Here is a 20,282-nt window from a genome sequence, read left to right as displayed (position 1 = left end):
GAAGATATGAAGTTTTTGCACCATGCAAAAGTTCCCATTCAAATTATGTATAATTGATTGCTATTTATCATAGCCATTGCGTCAGCAAAAGATATTAAATGTTATATATTTAGAAATGTGTTTCTTACTGGTAATTGTTTTGATCTATGGATTGGGGCTATGACGAAGTATCATTTTTCTATTCTGATAAAAATAATTGTAAGTAAAAAAAACGATATGTTTGCAAAGTTTTATCTTATTTCAACGTCATTGGCACAGTAATTATAATAATAATAATAATAATAATAATAATAATAATAATAATTAGGCATAAAGATCATGTCTACAAAGAAGCCATCATAATTTACCTAAATATATATATATATATATATATATATATATATATATATATATATATATATATATATATATATTATAAGAATAATAATTGGTAATGAAAATTATGTCAATATTCAGTCCCATGATGCTTTTGTACTTTTCTTTTAAATAATTTAATTCCCTTATCAAAACAATCCTCAAAACCGTATTATGCCAATTACATTAACTGCCTTTGCGTTATAAGAATGTTGTAATAGGAAAACATAACGTATTATGCAAATTACCCTGAATGCAATTACAATATACGAAAGTTTTAATTGAACGATTTAAGTTACTCTAGAGAATCATTATAAGCAGTACTTGAAATAAACTTGATCACCTTGGAAACAAAACTCTCCGATACGTATTGTGCAAATTACATTACCTGAATTTATGTCATAAGAATTTTATAACAGAACACATAACGTATTGTGAAAATTACACTGAATGCAATTATAATAAACGAAAGTTTTGATTTGAACTTAGAGAAAAATTAGAAGCAATACATGAAACAAACAAACTTGATCTCGGAAACAAAACTCTCCGATACTTATTGTGCAAATGACATTAAACTAAATTTATGTTATAAGAATGTTATGACACATAACGTATTGTGAAAATTACATTGAATGCAATTGAAATCAACGAAAGTTTTGATTTGAACTTAGAGAAACATTATAAGCAACACATAAAACAAACAAACTTGACCACCTTAGAAACAAAACTCCCCGATACGTATTGTGCAAATTACATTAACTGAATTTATTTTATAATAGAACACATAAAGTATTATGCAAATCACACCAAATACAATTATAATAAACGAAAGTTTCCGATTTAAACTTAGAGAAACATTATACTCAATACATGAACAGATTCCGTGAAGTGGAACCGACCTTCGTTTTGTTTTTGTCTGGGAATTCTGACCCGAAATTCCACCGCGAGGAATCGACGCCAACCCTCGTAACTGATCCACCTGTTGATTTTCTCTGTTTTCTCTCCGTGTTTTGTGTTTGTTTTGTGTTTTTGAATGTATTTGGAATAAATATATTCTTATAATTAATTATTTGAGTTGTTTGAGGCTTAATTATAGGAATGGAGGGCTATTATAAGGTGTCTTAGGGATGTCTCCCTCCCTCGATGTCTTTCTGTTGGGCTTTCGGGATACGCTAAGCTATTGAATGTTTTTATAGATATTTATAGATTTTATTATGTATTGTAATTTTTTTTATCTTGTTTTAGGTGTATTTATAGGATTAGAGGTCTATTTTAAGATGTTTTAGGCATGTCTCTCTTCCTCGATGTTTTTCTATTGTCCTTTCGGGATACACTAAGCTATTTGACATATTTATAGATATATATAGATTTTGTTATATATTTTAATTTTTTAATTTGTTTTACGCCCAATTTTATGGTTAGACGGCTATTGTAAGATGTCTTTGGGATATCTCTCTCCCTCGATGATTTCTATTGTCCTTTCAGGATATGCAAAGCTATTCAATATATTTATAGGTTATATATAGATTTTATCATATATTTTTTATATGATTATAGAAATGGCAACACTGACAGCCATCTAGGCTAGGGTAGGTTATTTTAGAGCATCAGCAGTGATAGGCTAGGCTAGGCTGACTGGGCTATGAACAGACGTCATGTACCCTATGACTGACATCAGTACCCCAGTCTAGTGTAGAGTCCAATGTCTTTGGTCGATGGTGAAATGGGTACAAAACTATGTAGGCTAACGTAATTCGAACTTTTGCCACGTAGCCTAGGCAGGTCTAGGGTTGGCGTAGGGCTAGATATATACCTCAGGCTAACACTAGGGAAGATCGCCACTATAGTGGATCTTCTGACCATGACTCATAGATGTCAGTCTAGTTGGTGTTATCATACTTTAATACCACAACTTGATATTGGAATGTTTATGCTGTGGTCTTAATTCTCATTAAAATGCTTGATACAAAAATCATAAAATCTGTCACAAGTTCCCCGTTACAGAGACATTTACCATCTGTTGTTTATATATTAATTTACATTCCCACAGGTTGGTACTAAACCTGCACTCAGCGGAGTGGGTGTGATATTAAAGTGAAAATTCAGCACCTAGTCTAAGCTGTATGTAAAGCAAATAAATTAATACTGCAGAATATTTACACGCACTTTGTTCTTGGCACAGCACCCTAGGTTAGGTTAGATTAGAAATATGCCGTTTAATTATGCTTTTGAGCATGGTTGAGACCCATAGAAATAGGTTTAATATGAGCACTTTCACCACAAGGAGGAAGTGAGATAAGTACTGAATTTACATTTGTACAAGCATCAAAAACTAGGTTATCAACTTGCTTAGGTGAATTTTCAAAATGTAAGTCTTCAATCCGGATCTTGTTATATATCTTGATTTAGTAGTTGGCCTTTAAAGAATGGAAGCGTAAAGCATTGGTGTAGCATATTGTGGGCCCCTGTACAGGTGACAATTGCAGGCATGAAGTGCGTACCCTAGAAAGCATAAGTTTTTAGTTTTTAGTTTTCTGTAAAAGAAAACTATTGTTCCAGCTTTGTCATCCGTCCACACTTTTCGTGTCCTCGTTTGTTTTGTCCGCCTGCAGATCTTATAAACTACTGAGACTAGAGGGCTGCAAATTGGTATGTTGATCATCCACCCTCCGATTATCAAAGATACCAAATTGCAACCCTCTAGCCTCAGTAGCTTTTATTTTATTTAAGGTTAAAGTTAGCCATAATCATGCATCTGGCAACAGTATAGGACAGGCCACCACGGGGCTGCAGCTCACACAGCATTATACCAAGACCACCAAAAGATAGATATATTTTCGGTGGCCTTTATTATACACCGTACAGAAAACTCAATTGTGCTGAAGAAACTTCGACGCATTGTTGACTTGTTTCAGCTTACCCTCAGTTTCCATTCCTCCTAGCCATTTCTGTCAGTTGTTGCAACTAGATTTACATAGACCTGCCCTAGTTGGTTTGTGACAGAACTTAAACCTGCTAAAGTAGGCTGTTGTTTCATCTTTTTAGTGCACATATACCCCAGAGAAAGATTAGCGTAGTTTACCCCAGAGAAAGATTAGCGTAGTTTGTGTGTGGGAGTGTCACTGATTGGGAGTGATTTCTAGATTCTCTTAAGTATGTCCAAAGGATTTGGTTATAGATAGAAAACAGAAATAAAACAAGAGTTCAAGAAGCTGGACAATTAGGTGAGAGGAGACCACAGGGAATAACCAAAGAGTTAACAGCAAAATATTCCACTCACATTCTTAAGATTTGTTCTAATGTCCCTTTGGCCCTAGCTTGGTTGCATTTTGCTTTTCATCCATTTCTTTGGGTCTTTTCCCACCTGTAACTGTTAAATCTCAATGTTGTTGTATGTTTCAATCCCTAAACAACCCTTTATTTTACAACAGAATCCTTTAGGATGGGCTGTACAGGGGTCTAGGCATGGAACTTTGTGGTCTGAATAAAAAACTCATAATGTAAATTAGAACATGAAATTGAGTGTCTTCATTTGATTATTTTTCCTTTCCCTTATTTTCATGAGAAAAATTGTTACCCTTATCAGAAGACTTGTATGCTTGTAAATGGTTAAAAAAAAATGTTTTTCCTTTATATTTATTTACTACTTATTAGAAGTATGTGCACTATTGCATACATCCAGTGCAGCTATTGATGGTTTGGAAGTTAGAATGTTGATGAATTATTTTTTCTACTGATAGGGAACTCGAATTTTTTATGGGTCTGTTTAATTGAAAAAAAAAAATTTACTTTTTGTTTAATGATATATTTTTTCTGTAAAATGTTGAATTTGTTTAGGTTATATATTATTTTTATTCCATCAGGTTTTGAAAAATCTCTTATCAGCACCATAAGTCATAGAGCCACAAAATGACGACTACACAGTCCTTCAATACAAACAATGCAGCTGATGATCAATTTGACTTTTTATTCAAAATTGTGGTTATTGGTGATTGCGGTGTTGGCAAGACATGCGTCGTGCAAAGGTTCAAGTCTGGCATGTACGTAGAGAGACACGGAAATACCATTGGCGTCGACTTCTCCATGAAGACTGTGACTGTTGACAACAAAAAGGTCAAGGTAAAGTGCTAGTTACAGATTATGTCATTTGTTCACTCTGTTGGTTCACAGGATTACATAAAAAGTTATTGATTGATCTTAAAAAATTTGGCCAAAGTTGGGCCTTTTGAATGTCAACAGAGGATTAAATTTTCAGAGATCTGGTTCTAGATAAGGAGCCTTTTGGGAATACAGTTTGCAGTCTTACAGATGACAGCTTAGGTTTCCAACCATTGGACCATATTCCTATGTAGTCAGGCCCCACCTATCTTCCGTTTCCTTATCTTGTCTTCTTTCGACTAGAAGAATTATTCAAGTTACTTGTTCCTTTGGATTCTGCACAAAAAAAAATTAAATACATATGTATAGTATAATATGTTACCAAAGTATATCACCCATTAATGTTTTAAGTAAATAAATATTACATAGTTATTGTGACCATTTTTTTGAAATTTTATTTGTAATGCCATGAATAAGAGAAGCCTTTTTAACTTTATTGCATTTGTAGCATTACAGTAGTTTGAACAGTGGGTTAGATTTTGCATTTGTTTACTGTTTTATCACTTTTTATTTGGGTTGTGGTAGTGGGTTAATGTGACTTTCCTTAGCGACATTCACTTCAGGGTGTGACGTCCCTGCCTACACGAGTTAGGGTAGAAACCTTCAGCCTTGTCAGGCAACTCTTCCAGAAGGACACTCCGAAATCAAACCAGTGGGTAAAAGGGACTCTTTACCCCTGGTAGGCAACCCTTCTAAGAGAAGGCTGCTCTGAATACAAACCTTGTTCTCCAACCTTGGACTGTGCCATCGCCATTGTACCATGGCCTTCCATGGTCTTGGGTTTGAGTTCCCTTGCCTGAGGGTACAATCAGGCATTTATCCTCTTTTTCATTCACTTTCCTGCTTTTCAAAAAGTGTGTAGGACAGGCTGATGAAAAAGCAAAAGTTGCTTGGTGGATTATCAGGATGGTGCCTTCGTCTTTACCTAATCTTTTCCTTCTGAGTGCTTTACTTCTAAATCCATCCTGACTGTCCTCCCCCAGTTGTTGTGGCAAACCTGGCAGATTCCTTTTGCCCTACAAGGTCTGTTGGCCCCACCTTGTCGACCAGTTGCTTCCGGCATTTTTTCAATGACGTATGGTGACGTTTATTAAAATTCACAACAGAATTTTTGTAAATAATGTAAATACTGTTGTTGTTAATGGTATTGTTCTGTTGATTCTTGCAATGTTACTGTTGTTATGGGTCAGTATTAATTGGTTTTGATACTGATTTTATGTTGTTAATTTTAATTCTTTTGGGAGACATCAAGCTGAACCCTGGGCCTGTTACTCATTACAGTAAGAAAAATTGCAAAGTACTTTTACTAAAATATTCCGGGGTTTAAGGTCAAATTATCTTGACCTCCAGAGTTGTACCGGTAACTACAATTTGATGTTTTATCTGAGACTTGCAAGTAGTAACAAGTCAAAGGTTTTTTTTTTAATCCTGGGGTTTGATGGCCCTGGTTTTATTTGTTGTCGCAACATCCCACATACGCAAGGTACCGTTATGGCTGTAGTCACCAAGTCCGGACAACCTATTTATCGTCAGAAAAATTTGGAGTGTAGTTGCCATGAAGTTCTTTGGTTCTTTTTTTTAAAATTTTCAGTGAGTTCTACAGTGCTTACATATTTGCTGTTTACTGCAATCCAAATATCAATGATTCTGCATGTGATGCTTTTGGAAAGGATTAGCATGGCTCAGTCACAGGATTCAAAAGCTTCTTTTGTCATTTGTGGAGACTGTAATGCAGAGCGCAGTGAGTGGCTAAATTCAAATTCCACAGATCAACATGGCCGGTCTGCTCTTGAGTTCTGTGTATCCTCTGATTTTGTCCAGCTAATTGAGGAACCCATGCACATTTCTGGTAATAGATTAGACCTCATATTCACAGATGTTCCAGCTACTGTATTGTCAAGCCCAGTGTCTGTGAATATATAGGCACTTCTGATCATTGCACCATTAAATGGACACATCTGTCAGTCAGTATATTCTTAACTCTACCATTGAAAAAACAGTGTCAGGCACTTAATATTTCAGATGCTATGTTAGATCCTGATTTGAAGAAGTTAAATGAAATGCTGCTGGTTATTTCAATAAGATATTTCCCTAGATAGGTCATCAAATTTAGGACAAATGACCAGCCATGGTTTGAGATACATGTAGACAAGCCTACCATGACAGACAGACCAAATTCAGTGCATGGAGACAAAATTGTTCAAATGAAAATTACACCATTTTTGTTGAGGCTCACTGTGCTGGGAATAGAACTTGAAGAGGAAACTTGAAGGAATTACTCAGCGTCATCTGTAGTGGACCAAATTGGCATCATCTATCTTTGGCTCAGGCTTGTCATCCATTCCACCTCTACTAACAGATGATGGTAGATTGGTTACCGGCCCTAGGGAAAAGGCTGAACTGCTTCATCGAGCTTTTGAAGCTAAGCAATCAGCTGAGGATGTCCCTCTCCCTGATACTTGACATCCTGAACCTATTCGTACAAAATTTGTATTTCCATGGATGTTAAAATTCTGGATAATATTGATAGCTGGGGGGTGAAGGAGATCCTGATGGTTCTTCCCTTTATTTTTTAAAAAAGTTTCTAGTCTGTTGTCTCCCAAGATTACTAGATTTTATAGATTTTTATGTCGACATAGTATCTTTGTGGATGAGCGCAAGTTTAGTAATACAGTGCCTGTTCAAAAGAGTGGCATATCTGCAGAATGCAGTAGCTACAGACTAATCTCTATTCTCCCTGTGCTCTCCAAAGTTGCTGAAAAACTTTATTTTTAAGCCACTTTATAAATATGTATGTGGAATCTAAAGGATTGTTAGCTGATAGTGAAGCAGATGGCCATGCTCTTTCAGACTTGACATGCCATTTGTGAGAGAACCCTAAGGGTTTTGAGTACAGAGTAATTCAAATAGATTTTAGTGCTGCTTTTGACTTATTAAATCACAAGGCACTTATTCATAAACTTCAGAATCTTGGAGTGGGTGCATATGTTTTAGGATTACTTCAAGATTTCCTTACACAGTTACTTTGGACGGGACCTTCAGTAAACCAAGACCTGTTGTGTCTGGAGTTCCACAGGGCAGTGTTCTTGGTTCACTGTTATTTTCAGTGTACTGTGTACAAGTGATCTGGTTGTTGGCCTGGAAAACAAGATTGTTCAGTATGCCGATGATGCAACACTTGTGGGTGTAGTAAAGTCTCCACTTATGAGAAATGAAGCTGCCCTCAGCCTCAGTCGGGACGTGTACCTGATGAGGGAATGGTGTACAGTAGTCAGTGGGGTATGAGGCTGAACTCCAGTAAAATGAAAACGCTGTTGATTAGCAGATCTCATACAGATTTCCCACCCCATCCTCCCCTTCAGGTGGATGGAACTGTGCTGATGGAGTCTGAAGCTTTAACTAATCTAGGGGTAACTTTTGACTCACACCTAACTTATGAGAAACATTTAATGAAAGTTTCAGCAAATGCCGAACAAAAGTTAGGTATTGTTCAAAAGGCCTCATATATGTATAATAGTGATAAAATCAGTGCAAACTGTTTTAGGTCATTTGTACTTCCTTTACTGGAATACTGTTCTTTGGTATGGATTGTCTGCTTCTGCCAGAGAGTTCTCTCTTTTTAGATAGAGTGGTTCGTGGTGGTAGGTTTCTGTTTCCTTGTAGCAGCGGTCACGACTTAGACCATCGACAAATGGTCTCATGTTTGTCACGTATTCATAAGTTGTATTTCAACAGAGATCTTTTACCTTCACAATTGATCCCTGATCCCTTTATCTGCTGAGAGCAACAAGATTTGCTGAACAGCAGCATCAATATGTAGTAAATATGCCTCATTGTCTAACTTCTTGGTTCCAGAGGTCCTTTATTCCTCACGCCATTGGAACTTCAGAAGTTCAAGCAAAAGTGCAATGCATTACTACCCTAATACTATTCTTCTTGCATTTTAATACATTTTTATGTGTTTACCGATTTATTAATGAATTTAATTTTTTTTAATAAGTGGGATCTCTTTCTGTATTTCCTTTTACTTCCTCTTACTTCTTCCCAATGAACTCCATATTCTTTGGAAGCCTGAATTTCAAGTCAGTGGCCCCTTTGGTGGGCTTGTTCCATATGAATAGGTTTCATCTACTGAGTAATAATAGTATAACAATAATCTTGTATAAATAGTATAACATTTTTTGAGGCATGAAAAATAGCAAGTGTCCAGGTGCATTGCCATTCTGCAGAACACAGTAGATTCAAAGTCACTTTTTGAAAAGGCTGCATAACGTTGATAGTAGTGGCATATAATAAAGCTGTGCTAGTAGTTGTGTGTAATAAAATCTTGCAAATTTCTTTCAGCTCCAGATATGGGACACTGCAGGACAGGAGCGCTTCCGCACCATTACGCAGAGCTATTACCGGTCAGCAAATGGAGTAGTTATTGGTAAGGAAGAGTTTTCTTTGTTGCATACCTCCCAGAGCATAGCTGAAGGGAAGGTGACTAGTGTTACTGGAGATGAGGTAATCACTTTCAAAGCCCCTGAGGTGACTTAATTCTGTTACCTGTGGAAGATGTTGTATTTCTTTGTTTAGTCCGAGAACAAGGACCATACCAGGTACAAGGTGTTTTCTTGTGAATGTTTTCAGTCAGTGATCAGCTCTGTCATTGTAACCTGTTTGTTTTCTGCTCTAACTTCAAAAGAAAATTTGTTTGCAGACCTTTCCCAAGTAAGATGTCACTGTGGTTATGAAAACCATGTAGTATATTTGGTGTTTTCAAATGCTTAAGGAAAATGACATTTTGAGAATTTTATAGACTATTCAGTGCATGTCTGGGCCTAAGGGAAAGAGTTTTACCAATAGGGAGGGATCCAAACTCATACTGGCCCAGTCCAAGAGGGATCTTATTTTCCTCAAGTATATTAATTGATGGTTAATCCCTTGAACAGCTTACTACCTAAAGTCTTGTTGTATTCAGAACAATTAAAATGTCTTGGTCTGTCTTTCTTATTTAGACAATTCATGGGGTGGTAAGCCAGTGACATTTTCCAAGTACTTTATATACTCTAACCATTTCCTTTGTACCATTTCCCAGATTGTAGGTCTTGAGGTCAATTCCTTGATTTTTAATTATTTTATCCCCGATTTCAGTGTATGACATCACCAAAAGATCATCCTTTCTGAGCGTTCAAAGATGGATGGATGAAGTTCGCAGGTATACACATCCCCAGGTTGCCATCATTCTAATAGGTAAGTAGAGGAGCACTCCTTACTGTAGTTACTTACCCATATGTGTCCCCTGTGGGAGGCACCGCATGCACTTTTGGCATTGGCTAAGGTCTCCATGGAAGACTGATTCCTATGGTGTGCCTTCTATTTTGCATTTTGCCTAACTTAATCTTTGCAGTGCCCCTTTAATACCTAGTAGCATTCTTGTTTGCTTTTGGTATCTTTCTACTTATCAGTCTAACTTTAACTTCTTTTTGCCCTAATTTTCACTTATGGTTTATGGGAAAATCTTTTGAGCCAACTGTATTATGTAATATCTTACCATTTATCTTTTATGCTGCATTAGTCTTTGATATTGTACAAACTTTTAATTGGACAGTCGTTCTTTGGGTACTGAAATTCATTTAGTTATTCAAGACAACTCTAGGCATTACCATCTGACCCTCACTGGGCTCAATTCTGTCAGAATAGCCTTAAATTACATTACATAGATGAATTATTAGTAAATCTTGTTTTGTTTACTCCACGCAGGTAATAAGTGTGATCTTGAAACACTGAGGGAGGTGGAGTTTGAAGAAGCGGAGGCCATGTGTGAAATAGTTCCCGAGATAATGACAGTTATGGAAGTTTCAGCAAAGGATAACACAAATGTTGAAGACACTTTCTCCCATCTAGCATCAGAATTGAAGGTGAGTTTTCCTAAATCTTTATGTTTGTCAGGCTTTCACTTTATTGTGTCTAGATTTCTGATGCCTTCTGTCCTTTATCTTCTGTTCTATGTACTTTCTGGTTAAAAAGGTACTTTATTTGCTTTTGGTGGAGAGTACTTAGCAAGATAGGTTTGTATCCCTGCCTGTAATAGAGGCAGCTGAGATCCAGTAAGCTCGAGAGCTTTGTAATGTCATAAGTACAGTATTGATTAACAGCAAGGGAACCCGGTTTCCCTTTTTATTTCAGATCTCTTTAGCACAAAGTAAACAGTTCTTTCATTTTACTATTGGTAGCCACATAATTATTCTTCAGTTAAGTGCCTGATACCAGTCATTTGTGTCAACATTTTTCTGTTAGTTATCAATAGACTTTGGGAATTAGACAGCTATTGAAGCTTCATAGAGTTGAACTTGCCATCAGGAATCTTGACAAAATTTTCTCACCTGGTTTGTTGTCTTCCCTTGGCTCAACCAAACAGTACCTTAGATAATGAATGCTGGAATTCTGTGGACACTGCCAAGAACATTTAGAACCACTTACAGTGTACTGACAAGGTACACTGTAGACACTACTAAGAGTTTTTGTTGTACCCCTGCAGCTCCCAACTATTTTGTTTTCTGCATTTTATTTTTCAGTCAAACTTTCTGGGTCTTAATGGGACCTTTAGCCCTCTTTTATTGTATTTTTAAGTTTCATTCAGTACCAATCCTTTGGGGGCTTGCATATTTAGAGTAGGGCAATGAGACCTCATTGTCTTCTTAACTACAATAAACCTTCAGAGATCCAGACTAACTAGGAACCCCAGCATGTATATTTGCAAAGATTTATATCACATGAAACTGATAAAACCGAGCTGTGTCCCTATCTAAGGGGACTTGTGCAAGCACCTTTTGTTTTCGTGGTTTTGAATTCTGTATTCATGCTCATTTGTTTTGTTTCAGTGTCGTCACGATTCCCTGCGCGACTTGCTTCATCCAGATCACATTAAGCTTGGAAATACGGAGTCGATGAAAAGGTGGCCACGCTGCTCTCTGCCGTGCGCGCAATGACTACACTCGTACGTTTTTTCGTGACGAATTAGAATTTGTAGCAGCAATAGTTATTTACAGGTTTAATTTTGAGTTTCATCTTGTTTGTTCCAATAAGGTCTCAGTTTTTGAAACAATATCATCTTCTGAATAATACAGTGTCTTCTCAAGGTATCAGTACTGCAACTAAGGCACGGATAATATCTAGGAATCACAAAAGCAGTCTCAGTTTTTGTAGCGTTAATCATATACACGGTATTTCATAAGATAATCTTTTTTGCTTTATTTTTTTATGTGACTTTAAGAAGCACGAGAGATTCATGATGTTTTGAAGTGTAAGGTTGTGCTTCATGGTTGAAACACTCTGTGAATGATTTTATATTTTATCGAAGGGTTCTTAGGCAAGTATTTTTTTATATCATTCATATTTTATCGAAGGGTTCTTAGGCAAGTATTTTTTTATGATTTTGCCAAAAAGATTCTTTGGCAAGTAATGTATCCAGTGATTACCTGCAATTCAACGTTACAAATTGTATTCTGAATCAGGGTTTCCCTTTCAGGTGTTAAGGAAAATATTTTACTACGTACACACAAACAAGGAGATTATCTGTAATAGTGGACCACTTAGTATAAGGCAGATATTAACATAGCTTTATTCTTTTATATTTTTTCCATGTTTGTCTCAAAGGATAATTACAGACGTTCCATCCAGGTTCTCAAAACTCAGTACTGTGATACATATAAAATTTTGAGTTTCACACTAATGGAATAATGAGTTGATAATACCTTACCTATTTTAGAAGTTCATGAAAACATCCCTAAACAAAGATTTTTCATCCCTGACAAGCAGATCCCCAGACCTATGTGCACTAATGATTTTGGTTCTAATACGCACTCAATTGCTTTTATGGATAATTCTTCCTCATGTCAGGATCACAGTCAGCTGTATCCAATTGTGTACAACTTATAAGTACATTATTGACTTTTCCATTAGTGCAAAATTTTAACAAAGGGAATTGATTTTAGCTATAAGGACCTAGTTTTAGACAGTCACAAGCCAGTCATGTGAAACTTTGAGGTTAAGGGGTCTGGTCAAATTAGCTTATAATAATTTTGAGTCACAATGCTGCAGTTGTCTTTCACTGGCTTTTGATATAGAGAGTGAACTGTCTCCCTGAGCCTTCTTTCTCAGTTCTTAGGCAGAACTTGTGACCCCACATACAGGGTTTTGGGAGGAAAGAAGACTTATGCACATTCGAGTATTTCTATACTATTTTAATACAGTCTGCAGTTTTACGAGTACAGGCAGTCCCCTACTTACATCGGAGTTCCATTCCTGAGGCACGATGGAAATCGGAAAACGATAAAGTCAGAAAACTGTATTAAAAAATTTATAAAATTAAAAAAAATGATGAACACGCAAACACGCGAGTAAGGCCTTTGTTTGGTATTGCTGCCCCACGAGAGAGACTAGGGTAGTCATTGTCCGGTCAGCTACACGCTCAGAAACTAGTTCCAGTCTTTCATCACTTACGGCACTGTAAGACTGAAACAATGTAGTTTTGAAACATCCGCTGATGTATACTGTACATTTGAAAAGCACCGCAAGTTCATTCTGATCTTACGAGTCTGACGTAACCCGGGGACTGCTTACTGTACGGTACCATTGTTATCAGTGTTAGGCGAGGCTGAAACGAGTGAGAATTCCTGTTGTGTAGTTCAGTGGCGCTGCGTAGCCACTGTGCTCAAGAGAGATGAGGGAGCGTTGACTTAATTTTTTCCTTTCGTTATGATATTGTGAAGAGCCTATTTGCTTTGTCTATCTTATGAACATCCTGGATTTGTTTCGTGTAACTTGTGAACATGTTTGGTAGTATTTATCAGTGTGTTCATAAACATCAAGGTGTTGTCCAGAATTGTCAGTCCATACAGGACAAGAAACCATTTTGTTTTGTTATGTGTACCACATGTATTTTTTGTGTTTTACCAACTCATTTTTGTTACTATTTATTATGTGCTTTCATCTTCTGTTGTCCAGTACAGCAGTTTGTTGTTAAAGTCTTTTTTGTAATGAGTGTACAGTATTAATTTTCTGCAAATTTGAATCTCTGCTGTAGGCATCTAATTAAGTTGACGTGTTAGAATTCCATACTTGATTATTTTGTTCATGGTGAGGGAAATACCAGTATTGTTCATTTTCTTGTTGTACAGTTATACTAATTGCAGTTTTAAAATGTATAACATTTCATCGGTAGTGGATAGAATGGCAAGATTGATGGTCACTTATAGATGTTTGGTTTCCTCTGCTCATTACATTTTCAAGAACGAAGCATTTCGGATACCCTTCAGGTGTTTAGAAAACAATTTGATTAAATGGCCTGGTTAAATTATTGTATTTTCAGATATTGTTATTGTTAAAGTTTTCTTTGCTCTTCATACCTTCCTGTAGCATTGGTACACTTACCTGTATTCATTCCTTGGCAGTAACCAGGAGCTTTATGTAGCTATTACTGTATGTTTTACTTTTTCATGCTTATTGCAGACATCATCAGGTACAGTGTTCCATGATGCCAACTAGAGCTGGCCATATGAAAGCTCAGCTGTAATTGTAACTTTAACTTGGTTCTAAGAGATTGAAAAGTTCCAAACATGATTAATGTAGGAGAGTGTATTAATGCCGTGCAGAGTTTGACAGTAGTTTGAACGAATGCGAATGCTGGTATCACAGCAGTTGATGAATGGTGTGGAAGCTAATGGATGCGGGCTGATGATTTGACAAGAAAGACAATGTGCAGTAGTAACTGAAGGTTCTGTAGATGCTGTAGCAACCTTGACTTTCTTTTCAGAAAGCATGACACTTGCTAACAGCAGTTCATTAATCTCCTGTGTCATTTTAATCAAGCCTAGGTGCAAATCCTGACAGTAATGGATGATGTTTGGATGTGTGAAAGGCAGTTGTTGTGAACAGAATGAGTAGCTGGTAAGATATATCACTTAGAGTTCTCTCTCATTACAGTCTGCTTAAGAGCTTGTACCCTATTTCTACCCTTAAGTGCACAGAGGACAATCTTCTAGTTAATGGTATCGTATCTCGAAATGCTGGTGCATTGTATGCTTTTCATGTAAGAGTATAACGTTATTTTAAGGAATTACAGTGTTCCTCCTCACTGGAATCTTGCAGAAAATATTGACATAAGGAATCATAATTGTAGGACCTTTTTGTTTATAATCTATTCTCCATCCAAACTAGCTGTGTAGATCATTCTTTCATGACAAGTGAATAACGGTACTTATACAGGAATAGGTTCATGGGACTCCTGTATTACCTTAAATTGTAAACAAACCATGATTTAGAGGTATTTGATTGTCACTTGGGATCATCCACGATTACAGGTCTCCTTTAGTAGGTATCGATGCTCATGCTTTTTCAAGGGCCGGGGTTCAAGCCTTACTAGAGCTGGGATTGTTAGTGTCCTAAGTCTTGCCATTTGAGTGGGTGGAGGGAGTCTGATGGTCAAATGAGTTTGTACCTACTTATGATGCAAGACTTAAGCACAACAGTTAAGCTTTAATGTTGTATAAACTGGTAAGTTTAGAGGGTTGTTTTGGTATATTTCATGAATAAGCATTGGATAAGTGACAAAGTATGATTGGAGAGGAAATATATGTAGTCAAGGTTTTCAGTTTAATTATCTAGATGCCATTTAAACTGTCACATATTCGTGTGTTTAGCCACTGTTAAAAACTCCTTTTCACTGCAGATTTATGCTTTTCTTTTATAATGTATTTAGGATGAGAATTTGAGAGGAAGGGTGGATGTATTGATGTAGGATCAAAACCCAGGCACTGAGGCTCAGATAGTTCCAGGAATTGAGTTGGGTGATGAATATGTAATAGTAATATGAAACAAGCAACGTGTATAGTTTTGTCTTTTGTTGTTTATTGAATAATTTAAGAGATTTTGTTGAAGAGGCCTCCTTGTCATATTAAGCTTAGATTTAATTGAAAGTGATGAGTAAGGTTAGTTGTATCAAGTTTTGTACATTTGAAAGCGAGAAAATATATAGAAGTACACTCCATAACAATCATAGTTAGAGAACCTTGAATGAATTAACACTTAAAATATGTAACACAATGTACCTACTGATGAATTTGGGAGATGACAAGGTGAACTTTTAAAACTACAAACAACTTTTCTTTTATACATACCATACAGTAGTTGAGAAAGTTGGCTTCAGATAGCATAGTCGAGCTTATAGAGAAAACAGACAACTCGAGAGTATTTTATGCTAGCCTTGTAAATAACTTTACCGAACCTTTTGTTTTCAGCACTTATTTTCGCATACTGTATCGATATTTTATAAATTCTTGTAAGTGTTTATGATTATGTGGAAGCTAGATAATGGTTACCTATTTTAGTTAATGTATTTTGCACTGCAAATAATCCGTTATCATTACAGAATTGCTAATTTCAGGGTTAGGACATCCAACCCCATGGCAAACCAGAGAAAACGTTCAGAACATTTGTTCTTTGTACAGTATACTGTAGTCCATTTGGTTTAGTGTACAGTATCTTCATCATTGTATATTTTTCCAAATTAGAGCCCTTTGTTGAAGGGTATAGAATAATAAGTGTAAAGTTATTTTAGTCATGTTGATGATAATTCTAATACGAGAGTTGTTTAATCTAGATTTTAGTTTACTAGAAAAAGAAAATGCTTTTTACTGTAGGTGCACAAGAGAATCTCAAGGCTTATTAATGTATGTGATGAATATAGCTCATTAGCATTAATTATATGGAAATATTAAAACATTTTTTGTTCTTAGTTCAAGCGTTGAATGTCAAATTTTTTTTTATTTGACTGTGTGTGTGTGGGGCCAGTGATCAGTTATATAAACTTACGAGGTTAAGTGTCTTGATGTAGCACAAGTAGTGCCTTTGTATAGTATTTTCGGTAAAAACTTTGCTCTGAGTTGTTATTTTGCAGGAATATAAAAAGTACTTATAAGGCAGAGTGCAGTGTACATGATATTAGCGAGATCAGTTATTTTTGTTTAGTACTTATCATTAGATCTTGTCATAACCAATGTATTTAATATTTTTAGAAGTATTTTTTTGTACACTTCTTGTATTTGTTTGAACAATTTTATTTAAAACAAATCTCAAAAGCCAATAAGAAAAAAGTTGTACAATGTTTAACATTAGGAGTTGAAAATATTAATCACTGATACTTGTTTTATTGGATGCTTATTTTGCATGAGAATTATAGGTGTAGCTATCAATCATGCCGAATTGAAGAGGTTTTGGTACTTTACGTAATTTCACTGCAAGGTTCAGGTATACTGTATTTGATATTTTGACGTCACTTTCGTCAAGGGTTCGACGTCACTTTTTTTCAAGGGTTCGGCAATCCTTTTGCCACAAGTAATATCAATGGGTGTGAGAGGGTTGTGGATGATCAAATTTTGTTGCAACTTTTAGCACTGCATGAAGAATTTCATCGTCTTGATATGCATGTTGAGGGGGGTAAACATATGCAACAAATTACGACTTTGAAAATATTACCTGAAAAAAGTTAATTTTCTAGAACCCCTGAGAGTGCTATTGTTGTAATTGCTCCTTGGTTGGGACGTTTATTTTTATTAGTAATGTAAAGTAAGTGAACAGGACTGCATATTCTTATTTCTGGACTGATATTGGGCATCCCAGAAGGATTTGTTCTTAATCTAGGTGTGAAGATTGGAGCAAAGAAGTTAAAGTCGGACAGCTAAGTGAAGAGGCAAGGCAAGGTTTAAAAGAGAGAGAGTAACATACCTGGGGCCAAAGGGATAATGCTGCAAAGAATTTCATTATCATCTATAACATGATATGCGCTGCTAACAAGTGGTGCCCCCTCCAACAGCCAACCAGCCTCGCGAGGGCTATATAGTCTAGCTCAGTGGTCTGGTAAAACTACTTGACAGTAACCTACAGCCCCCACCTTCCCCAAAGTAAACTATTGACTTTGACATTGTCGACTTATATGCTGCATGTAGGAAGCAGCAATCAAGATTCTTTGCACTAAACCCTCAGGCCCCTGGAGGCTTTGCCATCTCTACTTTTCAGTGACAATTGTTTTTCACCTAGTTGTCCAACTTCTCCAACCCTGTCTTGTCCCACTTACCACTTACATGTAAGAGCATATCATTTGGAGGACCAACTGTGAGATAGAATGTTGCCTTTGTTCTTTGGTTGAAATTTTTGCTACGATGATAAGTTATTGTTCTGATGTGATGACGTCCAGTGAAAGCGCTTGTAGTTCATAATTTGGAGTATATTTCCTCTGAATCTCTAGAGGAAAATTTTCTCTCTTCATTAACAATTTTTAATTGTCCAAAAAAGGTTTTGCATGGTAGTCCCAAGCATTATTGGGAGTCAGTACAATTTAGGTAAACTAATGGCTTTAGACATGATTTATTGCCGCTTAAACCAGACTGCAGAGGGATTGTGCATCTCAGTAACACTTAACCTTGGACTAGTATTTTATACTAGCTCCATTTCGTAGGGTCTGATATCATGTTGATCTGAGTGGTACTGGTTACTGACGTCCGAGTTTCAAGGTATGTGATATTTACGGTAAGCGTGAATTATCTCCAATAAGCGTAAGAAGCAAATAACATTACAGCATCCTATTTTTATCGAAACAGTTATTGCTATTTTTATCGTGTATATTGTATTTTAAGAAATGACTCTTTGTACCATGTAAAAAGAGTTTTTAATCTCATAGACTGTATATGAAGTACTTTGAAATATATGTTCAAGCTATGTAACAATGTTTAAAATGTCTTTTTAATTCCTTATGCCCAGTAGTTTTGTATGTTTGGTTTGTTCATTTTGTAAGTTTCATCTTTATTTTCATTAAGACTGTGAGTTCTAAACAAGATTTCAGAGGTCTTGGGCTTTATCTGCAAGATGCACTTGACAACAAGCTGTAGTAACAATAGTGATGAAAATGCCAGCTCTTCCTCAAGAGTTCATCAGTCAGTTCCATTGCCGTCGTCGTTCTCGATTTGTATTGATAGCATATACTAACAGTCTTCACATACCCAAGAAACAAGAGGCAGAGAGTGAAATGTTTCTCATTCTTTACCAGGGAAAGAAAATTGTGGGGTCTTCCAATTTGTCCTGTTGCATTTTGGGAAAATCTCTGCCCAAGATGTTCACGGAGGTTGCAATGCTTTTTCCTTGAACAAACCTTAGGAATTGGGTGATGTTTCTCTTTTGCCCAGTATGGTACCTTGGGACTTGATGTGAGGGCACTGCTTTCTTTTTATTTCGTAGACCTTCCTGACGTGTAATGATGCAACGAAGAGTAACAGACCTGCGGAAGGTGAGGTACAAGAGATAACCTCAGAGCAGATAGCACTCCCCTTCCCACAAATGTATCTTTGTTGTTGGAATTTAGCTATCAAGGATCTCTGTGATGCCAGCTAGTTTCTGTAGGAACCCTGTGTTCTGATGGCCTTAACTTTATACACTCTGTCATTGTTGCCAGGTATGCAGTTGCCTTACATTTGTACTGTGTCTGTCAGTTTTTGGTGGTATGCAGCCAATCTAGAAAACAGAATGTGACATATTTTAGTTGATTTTGATAATTGGCCAGACAACTGCATTGGTGGAGGATCCGATAAGTTTTCCTTGTTTCTCTGTTATATATGAGCATAATCCAATCATGTAGTACTAGCATCCTCCAGTGATATTCTGAGATTTAACCACAGCAGCTAAAAAATCCAAGAATTCCAAGCAGCTGCATCAGATATTTTTAATTGATAACTCGGAGTGACCCATGACTCTGTAACGTGACACACTCTTCGCTGAAAGAGGATGAAGCATGGGTCTTCGATGGGAGTCGCTTCTTTCCCAGGATTATTTTCCTTACTGTTACAAACATGATAATTTGGTGCAAATATTAACAGACATCTGGGGCCACTGGAAGTCGAAGAATGTCTTAAGTCCGCATCTCACTTTTCACTAATAACTACTCCTTTGTCAATGTAACAGACTCTATGATATCTTCTTGAGTGGAAGAATGAGAGCTGTCTGTTATCTGATGGTGGAATCAGGTTGATGTTTTCGCATGCCTGCTCTTTCCCTTGTCCTTCAACTTGGATATCCTCTGTTTCTCTTTCACAATACAAGGTCATTGTCATCAGTCCTATTTCCTCCTTTGTGGGACAAAAGAAGGCTGTTGTTGTTGTTCAATCTGTCTCTAAAGGGTGACAGTTCCAATCCAGTCTTCCTTTATAATAATGGCTTACTGTGAATTCTAGTCAAGTAAAAGTCTGTATCGCGAGACCCAAGAATATATAAAGAGAAGGCTTCTCGCCATCCATTAGTAGAACATACAACTGTGGGAAGATGTGATGCAGTTTCATTTCAGAAAAACTCCCTTGACTGTGGTCCAGGGAGCCTAATGCATATGCAAATTAAAAAGTTTACTCATGCATAAAAACATAGCCATGCTGCTACTGTAGCCAAGAGTGAGAAAAATACTCCATCATGGATCCAACCACAAGGGGTGAGGAATAACCCTCACTGGATGGGCATTCTTTAAGGTCAGTCAGTTAAGAAACCACATCCTTTGAAAGAAGATGACATCACATACCCACAATAAGACATACAGCCTTCTGTCATCAGTAAGAGAGCTGACTTGGGAAGCGTTGGCCCAGAACAAAGCCTCTTCGCCAAGATGCATGTAAAAATATCACATCAGGGAAAAAGACTTCTAACAAGACTCTATGCTTCATTCCCAGTTATGATGTCAACATCACTACATT

At 36.6% G+C, this 20,282-nt stretch overlaps 1 protein-coding gene across 3 annotated transcripts; it reads left to right on the top strand.

Annotated features, from left to right (window-relative positions):
• Window positions 1–1,268: 1,268 nt before the first annotated feature.
• On the top strand, window positions 1,269–18,287 carry Rab19 (RAS oncogene family member Rab19). 3 transcript variants are annotated; one of them, XM_067133698.1, is made up of 6 exons: window positions 1,269–1,320; window positions 4,218–4,473; window positions 8,857–8,941; window positions 9,649–9,747; window positions 10,258–10,415; window positions 11,379–18,287. In XM_067133698.1, the coding sequence occupies exons 2-6, from the start codon at window positions 4,264–4,266 to the stop codon at window positions 11,484–11,486; spliced, it is 660 nt and encodes a 219-aa protein (XP_066989799.1). In that variant the 5' UTR covers window positions 1,269–1,320; window positions 4,218–4,263; the 3' UTR covers window positions 11,487–18,287. The 3 variants fall into 3 exon arrangements, with proteins under 3 accessions (XP_066989799.1, XP_066989798.1, XP_066989801.1); XM_067133697.1 differs by having other exon boundaries at window positions 1,274–1,368; XM_067133700.1 differs by lacking the exon at window positions 1,269–1,320 and adding an exon at window positions 3,427–3,578.
• The last annotated feature ends 1,995 nt before the right edge of the window (window positions 18,288–20,282 follow it).

This window comes from Macrobrachium rosenbergii, chromosome 34 (assembly GCF_040412425.1).
Source record: "Macrobrachium rosenbergii isolate ZJJX-2024 chromosome 34, ASM4041242v1, whole genome shotgun sequence".
Taxonomy (NCBI): Eukaryota; Metazoa; Arthropoda; class Malacostraca; order Decapoda; family Palaemonidae; genus Macrobrachium; species Macrobrachium rosenbergii.
Note: the sequence above shows the minus strand (reverse complement) of the source record. Positions and strands in the feature narration are given on the sequence as shown.

Coding starts and splice junctions, on each gene's coding strand:
- Rab19 (XM_067133698.1), top strand. CDS start 4,264: ATGACGACTACACAGTCCTTCAATACAAACAATGCAGCTGATGATCAA. Junction 4,474..8,856: donor TTGACAACAAAAAGGTCAAG/GTAAAGTGCTAG, acceptor AATTTCTTTCAG/CTCCAGATATGGGACACTGC. Junction 9,748..10,257: donor GGTTGCCATCATTCTAATAG/GTAAGTAGAGGA, acceptor TACTCCACGCAG/GTAATAAGTGTGATCTTGAA.